General features: G+C 31.6%; 1 protein-coding gene across 1 annotated transcript in view; it reads left to right on the forward strand.

Moving 5' to 3' along the window:
- Positions 1-13866, forward strand: part of poe (E3 ubiquitin-protein ligase-like protein poe) — a 107798-nt gene that overhangs the window by 56081 nt on the left and 37851 nt on the right. Inside the window, 9 exon segments of the mRNA XM_076497355.1 lie at positions 243-325; positions 4120-4249; positions 5774-5844; positions 6627-6774; positions 6980-7219; positions 7929-7958; positions 9279-9449; positions 10287-10469; positions 11288-11356. Coding sequence (XP_076353470.1) covers positions 243-325; positions 4120-4249; positions 5774-5844; positions 6627-6774; positions 6980-7219; positions 7929-7958; positions 9279-9449; positions 10287-10469; positions 11288-11356 — 1125 coding nt within the window.

The raw sequence follows: 13866 nt of genomic DNA on the forward strand, positions 1-13866 counted from the left end.
ATATTCCACATTATTAGAGTCAGTTTCTGTATAGTAGTGTGTTATAATCATACATCTGGTAGAATATTGATTTCAATTTTGTTTAGGTGAGGTGTGTTGTTAAGATGTCTAACAATGCCAAAATTATTTCTCACCTACTTGCATATTCATTGGTTTTTTGTTTGTATTGTTAGCATCATGTCAAAAATTAAATGTAGTTTCTGCTCTATTTAGCTGGGCTATTGTGCATTTTTGTGTATTAGCATCAGATCATGATGGAGTCTACCTGTTACCTGCTGTCCTACCTAGCTGATGTTGTTGGAGCCTTAAAGTTGCAAAATGAAAGGTAAAACACTGAAAGTTCTCTAATTGTTAACTATGATATTACCAGCCTTAATAACTCATTACAGATGACAATATTTAGTAACTTAAATCAATTTGTCAATCCTTTAAAAATTCCAGAATAAAGGGATGCACATTATGTAGAAGTGCCTCAGTGGTAAGTGTGAGGACTTGTAATTCTAAAACAACAGGTTTTATGGTTTAAATTCAGCAGAGCATAGTAAATGGTTATATAACTTTGCTTAGCAACAGGCACCAATTGCTTGCAATAAAAACCAAAGTTCTTTGGTAAATGAAGTCTGAAACATTTTTCTTTTTTCCTAAACATCTTTAAGAAAAGTCTATAATTTTTCAGTTATGGTAAATGAAACAATGATCTATGTTTATATTTCAGTGATGTCGAGAAACCCACTTGTTGAGAAATTTATATGCAAAAACGGCTCGTTTGGGTTGAGAAAATATTTTACATAGAAGAGCGAACAACTTTTCGACCTGACGATGACCGAAGAAGGTCGAAACGTTGTTCGCTCTTCTATGTAAAATATTTTCTCAAGCCAAACAAGCTGTTTTTGCATATAAATATGTTTATATTTATTAGCTTCATTTGAATTTCACAATTTTATTAATATTCAAGTTCATTAATTAATTTGAATCTAAATTGGAATACAGATATTAGTCAATTGAACATTGGTACATGTATTTAGAAATTTTCAAATCATTACAATTTCAAACAATCATTAACTTAAGCTGTTGAAGTAAACCAAACCACTGATAAGTGCATAATACAGCTTTTCATACATGTAACATATCCTGTTCTAAATTCTATGATTTTTGTGGTAGGCAAGTTGGTTTACAAACATTATATATTTATCATTCTTCGTTTGGTGTGTTTTCAACAGTTTAAGTTCAAGAATGTTTGATAATTTAATATGAAATGAACTTTTGTAAATACATGTATTAATATATTTGATTTACTGTTAAGTGTTCCAGTTCCAAACCAGTTGGATTAGTGAACTTGTAAAATATTGATAGCTTCTGATGAAGTGTTTAAAATTGAATATTTAGTTAATATAAACACACTCTGGACATGTAGGTCATTTTATTTACTTCAATAGAAATGTCTCTTAACCTTATCATCACAGGTATCCTCCACTGCTCATCACACAAGGTTTTAGTGTCTTGCATTCAAAATTACATTAAACTACTTTTTGTTTGTTATACCAGTTAGAACAGCATAAAATCTTGAACTAATAATCCATATTTTAATAATATACAAGTTTTAAGTTCTTCATTTTACAAGGTAATATTTTTTAAAAATCATGAACATCCCGTACCATGACACATTTTCTCTTAACATGTTATCCTTGTTTTATCCACCACCCTTCCAAAATGTATGAAATTAAACATAAATTTCTCTATATATAAAATAGTCATTGTTCAAATGAACCATTTATCACAGGCTTAAATTTTGTTTGATTACAGAGTTATCAAATAGAAAATCAGAAACCCTCCTGTTGCATCCTCTCTTACAGGATATGCTAATAGTTTTCTTTTCTGTTTAAGTACATATTACGTATAACCAGTAGAAAGTCGAAGTTTTCAGTTGTCAAATGACATATTGTATAATGTGTTCTGAATGGTTAAAGGGGAATTTTTGAGAGGGAAGGGAATTTGTCTACCTTCTGCATGTTATTAGTTTATATTGTTTGGTATATTATTTAATGGAATACAAATTAAGTGCAATACTGTGCATAGTATTAAGAAAAAACAAGTTAGGGTTAACTCTCTTTGACGACCAACAGCAAGAAAATAGATTGGTTAAGTATTGTATTTCTTGTTTTCCATGTTTATTCTTCATTAGTAAGTATAAACAAACTAAAATGTAAAAATAGGGATCGTTTCAGGTTATTTAAGGTTATATTAAGTAAAATAAATACAAATAATAATGTATCATGAGGTATGCATATGAGCAGTAACTCGTGAGTTACATAATTCAGTAGCGTACATGATCTGCACACACCCTAAATGATTTACAACGGTAGGGGTGGTAGTTCAAAGGGTAATAAAACAATCACATTTAATTTATAAACACTGTTACAAACTTAGAACTACTTTGGATAAATGAGTGTAGCTTCATGTTATGATTTGAGGTCTTTCTAGAAAGAAAAAAAGGTTATTTATTGTATTTTTGCAGTTATGAGATCAGTCAAATTGATGCTTATCTCTACCCTATCTCTAAACGTAAAGTTTTACTGAAAACAAAAGTTTGAAATACATTTTGAAGGTATTAGGGATTACAAAAAACGAAACTTGAGATTTATGAAACTAGGAAAAGTATTTTTAATTTTATCATGAAAATGGCTTCTCACACAGACTATTCAAAACAAATACAGGTCCACAGTGTCTTTTCCAAAACCCTTGGGACCAGTTGTGTTTTGGAATTTGGAATTTTCAGATTTTAGAACAAATGTGTCACCCCAGTAGGGTCCAGGGCAGCACCCCATAATCAATTTTTAGTGAAATTAAACACAAAGTTACAAAATGAAAAGCAAGAAAAAAATATCTGCAAACAGCAGGCACACGTGTGACCAGTAGGAGCGCTGAGACGTAACTGACACACCTGAGTGACGTGAGTCAAGTGGAGTTGGGTCAACTATTTACACTGATGCTCCACACTCCACAAAAAAAAAAAACTTTGGTTTTCGTTGCTTTTCAAATTTCGGAACTTCAGTTACAAGTCTGTGGACCTGTACTCTGTATATTCATGGACAAAACTTTTTTTTTTGTATGTGAAAGACTACCAAATTTTTTGAAGATGGACACTATATTGAAAGATAAAAGTATCAGATCCAAAAAGACTTTTAATTAGTACAAGAAGGTCAGTGGTATAAACTTAGCTTGCACTGAAAGAGTTAATAAATTCCAGTTTATGTTAAAAGTTCAGTACATAGTTGTAATATATGTGTTGGTGGTGTAAAAAGATGTCACTATGGTTATAAAATATAGGTGACATTAACATTCAAGTTTGTAATATCTTGAAGTTGTGTGATTTGGGGATTTTATTGAAATGTAAAATAATTCGTAATAGTCATCAATACAGAATTCATATAATTCACATTTGAGCTGTAAGTTTTCAAAGTTTCATTCTCCTGCACTAAGTCTTTAAATTTATACATATGTATACACATTTTCTTTGTACTTTATTACACTTTTTACTTTGAGTGTAATAATTTTTCCATCAAATATACTCCAAATATTTTAAGTACATTTAAAGGTCAAAAAAAAGAGTATGTTTTAATTGTATATATTTTATGTTTTAATACCATTATTTCTTGGCTCATTAATACTGCTGTGAGATGGCATGCTATTTTAAGTATATCATATTATGTGGACTACACTTTTTTTCACAAGTCATAATTTTCATTATTTTATATACTTGTCACTTAATATGATACACCAGTACAAAAATGTTTATTTGATTAAATATCACTCTTTCCTAATGATTTATGTTGTTGAAAATTAATAATTGTCTTCCATTACAATATATAATAAAATTGTTTTATGACTGGTATAACATGAATTAAATAATTTAAGTGATTTTAGTCTGTGTGTAAAAATGCATGTAGGTAAATGCATGAGTTTACATTAAACATCTTGCCATATCATTAACTGGCTTCAAAAGTTCAAGCCAACACGTTATGATATAACTTAAAAGCACAATTATGCTACTCTTGTAAGACTTTTTATCATAAATTGTCAACATAAATTTTATACATGTATGTTTTTCCTTTTACACAGAGGATCAGTATCCAGCAGAAGTGGGGCAACTTCACCCCCATGTGATGGAGAATTCCATCATACAGAGATAGATTCTGATTGGGCTGAAGAAATTGGTCCGGATGAAGACGAATCAGCTGGAGAGGATTCAGTAAGATCTAGTCTTTTTTAAACACTTTAATCAACTAAAAAAAAAATCTTAATTTATGTATAATATAATTTGTTTGTATTTTGTGAAAGGAAATATATATTTTTTTTTTAACATAAATCATGAAAAAATAAGTTTTATGAATAAATAAAATAGTTTTGTTTTGAGGCCATAGTGTTGTTTTCAGTTGACAGTTTGATAAACCTTATCTACATTTTGCCACAATTATCTGTTAATGATACACAGAATACTTATTAAATTTTGATAGCTCACATTCTACTAAGACTTTTTTTTGGCATGGTCATATAGTGATTACCTCTGAACATTGGTTACATCGATTAATGTCACATGTTATTCTGATTAACTGATTATTTTAATTACATTTATTTAATGGCACAAGAATAATAAACCAAATTGATTTTTTTTATTCTTACTGTTTTTGATTATTCTACTCCAAGTAACTGAAATATTGCTATTATGTTTGCTTGTTATTAAGCACAAAATTCTACAATGTTACATTATCTATGCTCAGCCCACCCCACCATGTTTATCAAAGCCCAGTTTAGAGCACTATAATTATTTTCTTTTTATGAAGCTCTCTTGTAAGTAGTAGTTAAATGCAATTGATAAACAAGCATGATTGGTTAGTAAATTCTACTAATTACCTGTAGAATTATCCACAAAATATCTTTCTTTTAAACTTTAGTAGTTCACCACTGTAACAAAATTTGCATTTAATTTTCACCATTCCAACAATGGAGGGGTAGTATACCAGATACATAAACCTAATTCATGATATCCTTCATCAAAAAGGTTTATAACAGGAGGAGACAGTATTAACAAGTGCTAATTATTGACAACATGAAACTGACATTGGAAAATAGAGTTTAAGATAATTTCCTTTAGTATATCCCTATGAAGCTGCTCTTAACTTTCTTTCCCCCCTATCTTATTTGATTCATTTGTAGGGTTAGGTATGGCTTAGAGTGGTTAGTGGGGGGCAGACTGTGAAACCAAGTATTTTTGGTTTATTTCTCATTGCTGCACAAAGGATGTGTTTATAACAGGTAGCCTTTTGCACATATCTATAAAAGAGTAATTCACTTCTTACGTTTTCACAAGTTGCAAACATACGTTCATGGAGAAAACAGCAAATTAAATATGTAGACCTTTCATATTTTATCAACATCTGTGAATCATTTTTTGTATTCATTAGCAAGTAATAAAGTGAAAAATTATAGTAACAGTGTTCTCCATAGAATATATGCTCTATAAGCATGTATTCCATTATGCTGTTTTTGTTGTTCTAAGGTTTTGTTTATCCAGATTTTTAGAGGCTTAATTCATTTTCAACATGAAAACACTACATACTAAACTTAACTAACATCAACTCATAACCATGTGGGTTGCATTCGTTCGTCATTGGAGAGCAATGTACAAGAAAAACAAACAACAAATTGACTGTTTATTTCAAGCAAATTTGTTAAGTGGAATAAGGTGATAAATTGTTTTTCTGTGTAATTTTAGGATGAAGATTCCATTTGTAACAAACTGTGTACATTCACAATGACCCAAAAAGAATTCATGAATCAGCACTGGTAAGTTCTGGTTTCTTTCTTTAACAGAATAACTTCAGTTACTTGATCAACATAAATAAGGAAAGACTAAAACAAAAAGCCAAAGTAATGTCACTAGTGCTTATTATGTGTTACCGTCATTCTTGCTTGTTTTAATATATTAAAACGTTGCATTATTTGCTCCCTTAACTTCCTGACTAGTAAACTGTAAAAGACCTTAAGAACTTATCACTTTATGAAATACGTTTTTGAAGTTCTGAGTTTGGTATGATCATGATTTTAAAACTGTTAAGAATACAGACTTGTTATGTTTCGTTTGTTTGTCTAAACCTTTATGCTTTTTATTAGTCTTGCAAGTCGCAATTTTTTTAAATCAAATCACCTCAAAAGATTTGAATCGGCCGTTCGTCTATAGATAATAAGGTGTGTATTAGTTAAAGAAATGTTTTTAAAGTCAAACAGAGAATGTTTTTGTTATTCATGTGAAGTGTTTCTACACATAATTAATAAGAAATATAAAATTATAACTTTTGTTTTGTTTTTAGAATAGCAGAAGAGATTTTACAAGGGAAAAGGTTCTAGTGTATAGATTAAATTGACAGCTAAATCCTAAAGGTTACCAGAAGTGGTGTAGATTCAAAATCATTGAATTGGAGATGTAGCAAACAGATTTAATCCTCAGCCCTGATTTGCCATCAAATCTCAAAGCTTTATAATGCCCTACATTTTGTTTTTTTGTTCATTAGCTAAAGAGAAAATGTGTACAATGACTCTTGTCTAAGTTTCTTATATTGTTGCTCCAGGTATCATTGTCACACTTGTAAGATGATAGATGGAGTTGGAGTGTGTACTGTGTGTGCAAAAGTGTGCCACAAGGACCATGATGTCACTTACGCCAAGTTTGGCTCTTTCTTCTGTGATTGTGGAGCTAAGGAAGATGGAACTTGTCAGGTAAAAACTAACCACATATGGTATAGTTACATACTTTTATAAGGAAAGTTGTGCTTATCACCTTGGCCTTCTAGCTCTTGTGACAACAAGCAATAGTGTGTGTGATGTTTCTCTTTGTTATTTATTTTGGTTTTCACAAACATTTGAGCATGTTTTTAAATAGTAAAGTAACATCATAAAATGCAAGTATACTATATTGTTTTAGGCTTTGGTTAAACGAAGTGCCCTACCTGGTCCTGAAAGTGGGACATCAGCTTCGGTAACTTCAGCTTTCCCCTTTTCGTCTGAAACAATTCTTCCGAGTTCTTTGCGTCGTCGACAGTCATCACCCACTCCTGGAACATCCAATCTTGAAAGAGGTGGAAGTAGCCTTAATGGAGGGGATGGGAAAAAGTCTTTTGATGAAGCTTTGAAACATAAACAAGCATTAGCCAAACTTCTGGAGGTACAGTGTGTCATTAAATACAGTAGTGCTTAATAACAGGGATTGTGATTAAACAAGGTGGCAGCCATAACAAATCTCCCATTTTAAAACCACATTTAAAATGTTTAAATAATAACAATGATTTATTTTACAGTGTTAACTAAAGCCTGCTGTAAGTGTAAGTCACATAATCTGTATATATGTGTTTATGGAGTGAATACGAATTTCATTAAGATGAAAATCTGTTGAAATAGTATTTTTTCACACAAGCATAGACAAAAAATTAACTTGATTGCTGTGTTTCTTTTGCAGAACTCTTTGTCTGGAGTCCTGGTGATTCCTTTCCTATACTAAAAAAGATAATATATACATATTAATACATATGTAACCTAGCTATCTGTAGTAACATAGAAAGTTTATGTATATATAAATCCTCAGTTATCTTTAGTAAATTTACAAGTACAATGAAAAATTAATTCTAAAGTGATATTAAATGTTTAAGCACAATACTGTATAATTATTAGCTAATGAATGGATGGGTGTGGCGTAATACACGTTAAACAGGTTAATGCCTGATACAGGACACCCTTCGAAGTAAGAAACAAACAATTGATTGAACAAAAATAACAGTACTGTGGTATCTGGTTTTTAGATGGAGGGGATTTTTGAAATAGTGTTCTGATCTAAAAAAAAGTTAAACCTATAATTTTTTTATTATTTTCTTTTACAGAGTTTTAGAGATGCACTTATTAGTCACATGGTAAGCATAATTTATTTTCACAAAAGCAAAATACTGAATTTGGTAGCTTTTTTGTAAACAAAATTAAATATTTTTGATTATTCAAAAGAATGCATTTTAATATTTTAAGCTGCTGTTATAGACTTAGAAGGCACTTTGCAGTAAATATTTGAACATTGTGCTAGTTGTCCTACGTGTTTTCATAAATCTGTCGCAATGCTCTAATGGCTGTTATTTTAGTAAAGTTGAGTGTTCATGGATTGAATTCTGTAATATGTGTGAACTTCCCATTCATGTTCAAGTTTTTTTTACATTTTTTATTTGTTTCACTTATTGGGGTGATTATAGGAATTGTTTGGTGAATACTGTAATGAAAAGAATAGAGAATTAAAGAAAAAAATGGACAGTTGTACGTTTCACGAAAACTTAATTTATTCAGCAAAGTTTGTATGTGTGTATAATCATCTTTACACACATGGAGATGTCTTCTCTAGTTCTTAATATCACTTTTGCATAGCTTTACAGAGTTCAAAGAGTTTCCCCCCACACACACATTGCTTTGAATTATATGGATATTCAGGTGTATGTCTGTGTTTGCTGTTTCATAGTTCCCTTCATCTTGGTATGTAGATAGTGCAGGATGGTATTCTCCCCTCTGGAGTTCTTCAGTTATGTATGACGTGCATATTAATAATGAGGAATAAGATGGGTTTTTTTCTGTCTGTGTGCTTAGTTTTGTCACAAGCTGACCACATTCACTTAAGTTCTCATGATGGTAGTATATATTTAAATTTTATGTTCTATGATATTGCATGTAATGTATGTAATAATATTTCTGTTGTTCCATACGTCTTATATATTTATCAAGTTTTAAAAGCACTCCTTTTTAAGAATTTACAATAATGGCAAACAAATTTTAATATTACCACTACCACTGTTTCATTGTTTTCCATCTACAATAAATGGCAGACTTAGTCGTTAAGTTACCATCTGCGGAGAAGGCTGTTAATAATATGATTAGTTTTCCATTATTTGATTCTCTCTCTTTCTTTCTTTTTTCTTTTTATTTTATTTTAATGACAAATTTTAGGTTTTCATGAGGTAGCTTTGAAAATTCTTGTGCAGAGGAAATGTTTTCATAAGAAGTGTGGTATTCATAAATATTCAATTTTAATATTTGAAATGTTCAAAGTGAATAGTTTACTTAAGGGTAAACAAAATAAAATTTTAGTTATTGTGGAACAGTAGAAGCATAACTTTAGAGATGTCTTTTACACAAACTGTAAAAAATATTTGAAAGTTTCTTTGGTTTAATGCACACATACATATGTCATTCTGAAGGGATCAACTGGACTTCCTGGCACGATCCTAAGCCTGTTGCAATATCTCCTTCCTGCTGTTGTGAAGTCGTGTCAGCGGAACTCTCCCATTGGTAGTTCCACCCGAGCTATGAGGGCTCTTTGTGAGCTACACACACAAGACAAGGCTGTGGAACATACAGACCAGTTAATGGTTTGTGTGTAACCTCTCAATGTTTTTTTTTATTATTTTTTTTTTAATTTGTTGAAGTAAAAGGGTTATTTGCTTGTTTAATAGTTAACTACACAGTTTCTACTGATTGAATCATTTATGTGCCTTGATTTCTTTTGTGATAACTGCCTGTTAGTTAGAGATGGGCATTTCAAGTTGGTATCAATTAAATGTTTTATGAAATGATTAACAACTCCATGTTGTTTAGTATACTGTAAAATCAGAGGTTAAATTCATTGTTCTTTTTGTCAAAATTTGAAACTTACTGTTATGATTTGAGTGGGTTTTTGTGATTGAAATTCAACTTTATTATTAAAGTACATGTTTTTATTTCAAAAGTAACAGTATATATATATATATATGTCATTTTAACAAAGTAATATTTTTTGAAAACCCTTAGACCATAGTATTAAATAAAGTACCTGTCTGCAAGTAAAGGCTTTCTTAACATCTTTTAATTTCTTTTGAATTTAAACCAGTACTTTAAGAGCAGACTTTCAGATGTCTTTCATTCTTTTAGCTTGAATTGAACCTACACTTTACATAAAGCATTACTGTGTTTTTGATTTAGTCTTGAAGAAACTAATTCACCTCATTAAAGCTTTATTCCTGTCCTAAGCTTCAACCTTGTCCGTGATTATTGTTATTGCCTGAAATCCTCCAACTCAGTAAAACATTTGTAACCCCGGACCTCCCTAGTCTGGTGCCAGGCTATATACCTTTTCCTCTTTTTTTCATAAATGTCATTGGCATGCCAGTATAGAAAATGACTTGCAATTTTTAGCAATGTAATAAGTTGTTTTTTTTCTTGGTTAACAGGTACAAACCTTAGGCTCACAAGAGGGAGCTTTTGAAAATGTTCGCATGAATTATTCAGGAGATCAAGGTCAGACCATCAGGCAGCTCATTAACGGTCACATGATTCATAGAGTAGCCATGTGTTGTCTAGCATCTCCACTGGGAAAAAGGCAGCACCTAGCTGTGAGCCTTGAAAAGGGAAAAGTGAGTCTGCACTTGTATGACTTCTTTTTTTATTGCATGCTCATTGAGTTTATAATGAATAGCATGACTGTCGTGTAATTAGATATTAATAAGGACATCTGTACTGCTTTTCTTTCCCTTACACCTAAATTATATAATTAAGAAAACTGTAAAATGGGGACACATGCAAACTGTGTAACACATTCAGTCAGAAAGTTTATTTTTGAAGTTTGTTTTCACTGTCAGCCTTTACTATAAACAAAGGTTTTAATATAAAAAATTTTAATAGCATTATAAAAGAATATGTTTTGGTATAGTTTTGCAATATACATATGATATAATTCTTGTATATATTGAATGTAAGTATGTTTTGTTTTTTAAGTACATAACATTGTTTTATATTTTTAAGCTATATACAGTTTCCATGATGACGATAAAACCCACTTGTAGAGGAAAATATATATGCAAAAACAGCTGGTATTGGTAGAGAAAGCACTATATAGAAGAAGGTCAAACGTTGTTCGCTCCTCTGCATAGAATTTTCTAGATCCATGCCAGCTGTTTTTACATATATATACAGAGAAATCTGGTGTAAAGTATTTCATTATCAAAATGATTCTCTATATCAGTGGTTCCCAACCAGGGTTGCTCGCACCCCTTGGGGTGCAAGATAACATTTGTTTTGGCCACCTTCACCTTTATTTTTAAATAAATAATTACTGTGAGGGGTGCAAGAACATATTAAAATTTTGTAGGGCATAAAAAAGGTTGGGAACCACTACTCTATATAAACCTACTTGCTGGAAATAGTTTATTTGATCATAAATATTTTGTTTCAGATCACAATTTTGCAACTCTCTGCTTTACTAAAGCAGGCAGACTCCAGCAAACGTAAACTCACCCTAACAGTAAGTTTTTGTTTATGAACTCATTTTCAGACTTGCAATTATTTTACCACCATAGTTCATAAGTTACAGAAGTAACCAGTCTAGACAAAAGTGTTAACTATGAAATGGATTATAAATTGTGACTGGATACATAAACAGAAAAAGAATAACAGTTGTATGTTTACAAAACTAAGTTTGAAAACAGCTTGTACTGTTTCTGTGTAAATTGATGGCTACGAGAAATTATACAAATGTTACCAAGTACAAAACTAAACTGTGTTAAAAAATTGTTCTTTGAATTCCTTTTCATACATGATACTGCACCACTAACTCTAAGAATGGTTTGAAACATTCTTAAAATGGTAATTTTATTGGCTTTGTATACTTTCTTCTCATCAGAGGCAAAGCAACATGATAGGAAATACAATTTTCTTTTTCTAAGTATGATCTAACTTGTAGAAAATATATATTGCCAATAGTCATCCAAGATTTGTTTTCATCTTTTAAAGATCTAAATGTGAGCTTGAAACAATGTATCTTAATATAAAAATATAAAAATCAGTCAGTGCTTTTTTAACTGGGAGCCAACATGGTTTTTCATTACTTATCAAAAATGTACGTTTTTATTAATTGTCTGGATATGACCTGTTGATTAATGTTCCAGATCTTGAATCTGGAATTCATGCTTCATGTACCATTGCCATAAAAAAATCTTTGTAAGAGTGGTCAAATTTCACTATTTAATTGTTACTTGTGACTAACTGATTTTCCATTTTGTCTATCAACTTGTAATTACAAATGACTAGCATAGGTAACACCTAGTGTTGCTTTACACATGTGACCAAAACAAACAAATGTTTGTTAACATTAAAATAAATTTTCATTTTTGTAATCTATCAAGTAATATGCTATTTAGAAATGGGTATTGTTGTTGCTGTATGATTAATGAAAATATATATAATATGTAAATTTAAGTTACTTTTTCTATAAATGCCTGATAATTTGAATATCATAAAGCTAGGTTGGCAGCTTTCTAAGTTTATAAGAAGGTATGCAGTTGTTCTTTGTTTTATTGTAATGTAATTATGATTGCTGTCTTAGGGATTTCTAGTGATTAGTAAGAGCATGTTGTAAACCAGTAGAAAGGCAAATACTAAAGTAACTTACTAGTCATATTTGGTCATAATTAACTATCAGTAAGTTTCCTCAGAAAGATGGTGATCACAGTTTCAATAAAATATGGTAAATATTAGGTGGAAAAATCACTAAATCTGCTTAAAGATATTTGTTAATTGAAACCAAAATGCAAAATGTGTGCTGCCCTCCAGTGGTTAAGTCTGTAGGCTTATGGCACTGAATTCTCTGATGGCAAAATGCACAAATAGCCAATTTTTGTTGCTTAGTGTTTAACAACAACCAAACATAGCAAAAGATTAAATCTGGCTAACGTGTTTACAGATTCTCACAACCTGTGAAAGAATTAATAAAGGAAAGAAGCAGTGTGGGGTGTGAAAGAAAGTACTAAATTCAGAAAAAATCTGAACAATCAGTATGGATAATGTTAACATACTAAATCAATTTACAGATCCTCACTTGTGGTGAAACACCAAGTAAAGGAAAGAGTGTGTATGGTGTTATAGCAGAAACAAAGCGTTAATCGGTAAACACGTAATGAAATTTAGTCATTTGTGTTCAAGCATTAGCGTTGTCAACATTTCTCACTGACATCTCCTGTGTTGCATTGGATAAAAACATGGCAAAGGCTAAAAAATTGACAGTTTGAACGTGGCAGAATTGTCGAGCTGCAAAATCAACGTCTCTCTCAACGTGTCATCGTTGGTGAGATTGGGTGTAGTAAAACTGCTGTTGCAAATTTCTTAAAAGACCCTGAGGGATACGGAATGAGAATTTCAAGTGGTCAGCCCAAGAAAATTTTGCTGCCGTTGAGCAGGAGGATTTGATGTGTTGTACGGCAAGACACCAGCCAATCATTGAACCAGATTAAGGCCCTTACAGATGCAGAATGCAGCTCAAAACAACAAGATGGCATCTACGAGAGAAAAGCTTTAAAAACTGTAAACTTCTTCAAAGGCTACACCTCCTTTCACACCATGAAAGAGCTCGGTTAAACTTTGCTGAGAAGCACCAAACATGGGATGTAGAAAAGTGGACGAAGGGTTTGTTCTCTGAAAAAAAAAATAACCTGAATGGTCCAGATGGCTTTCAACGTTACTGGCACGATAAGGATATCCCACCGGAGACATTTTCTACACAACACAATGGAGGAAGTTCCATCGTCATCTGAGGTGCTTTCTCCTTCCATGGAACAATGGAGCTTCAGGTTATACAGAGGCATCAAACAGCAGCTGGCTACATTGGCATGTTGGAGAGAGCATCCTTATTGACTGAAGGCCCTCACTTGTATGGAAATGACTGGATCTTTCAGCAGGGCAACGCTGCAATCCACAGTGCTCGTAGGACATAGGACTTTTTCATGGCAAATAACGTGATTCTTTTGGACCATCCAGCAT

This window comes from Tachypleus tridentatus, chromosome 4, assembly GCF_004210375.1.
Source record: "Tachypleus tridentatus isolate NWPU-2018 chromosome 4, ASM421037v1, whole genome shotgun sequence".
Lineage (NCBI taxonomy): Eukaryota > Metazoa > Arthropoda > Merostomata > Xiphosura > Limulidae > Tachypleus > Tachypleus tridentatus.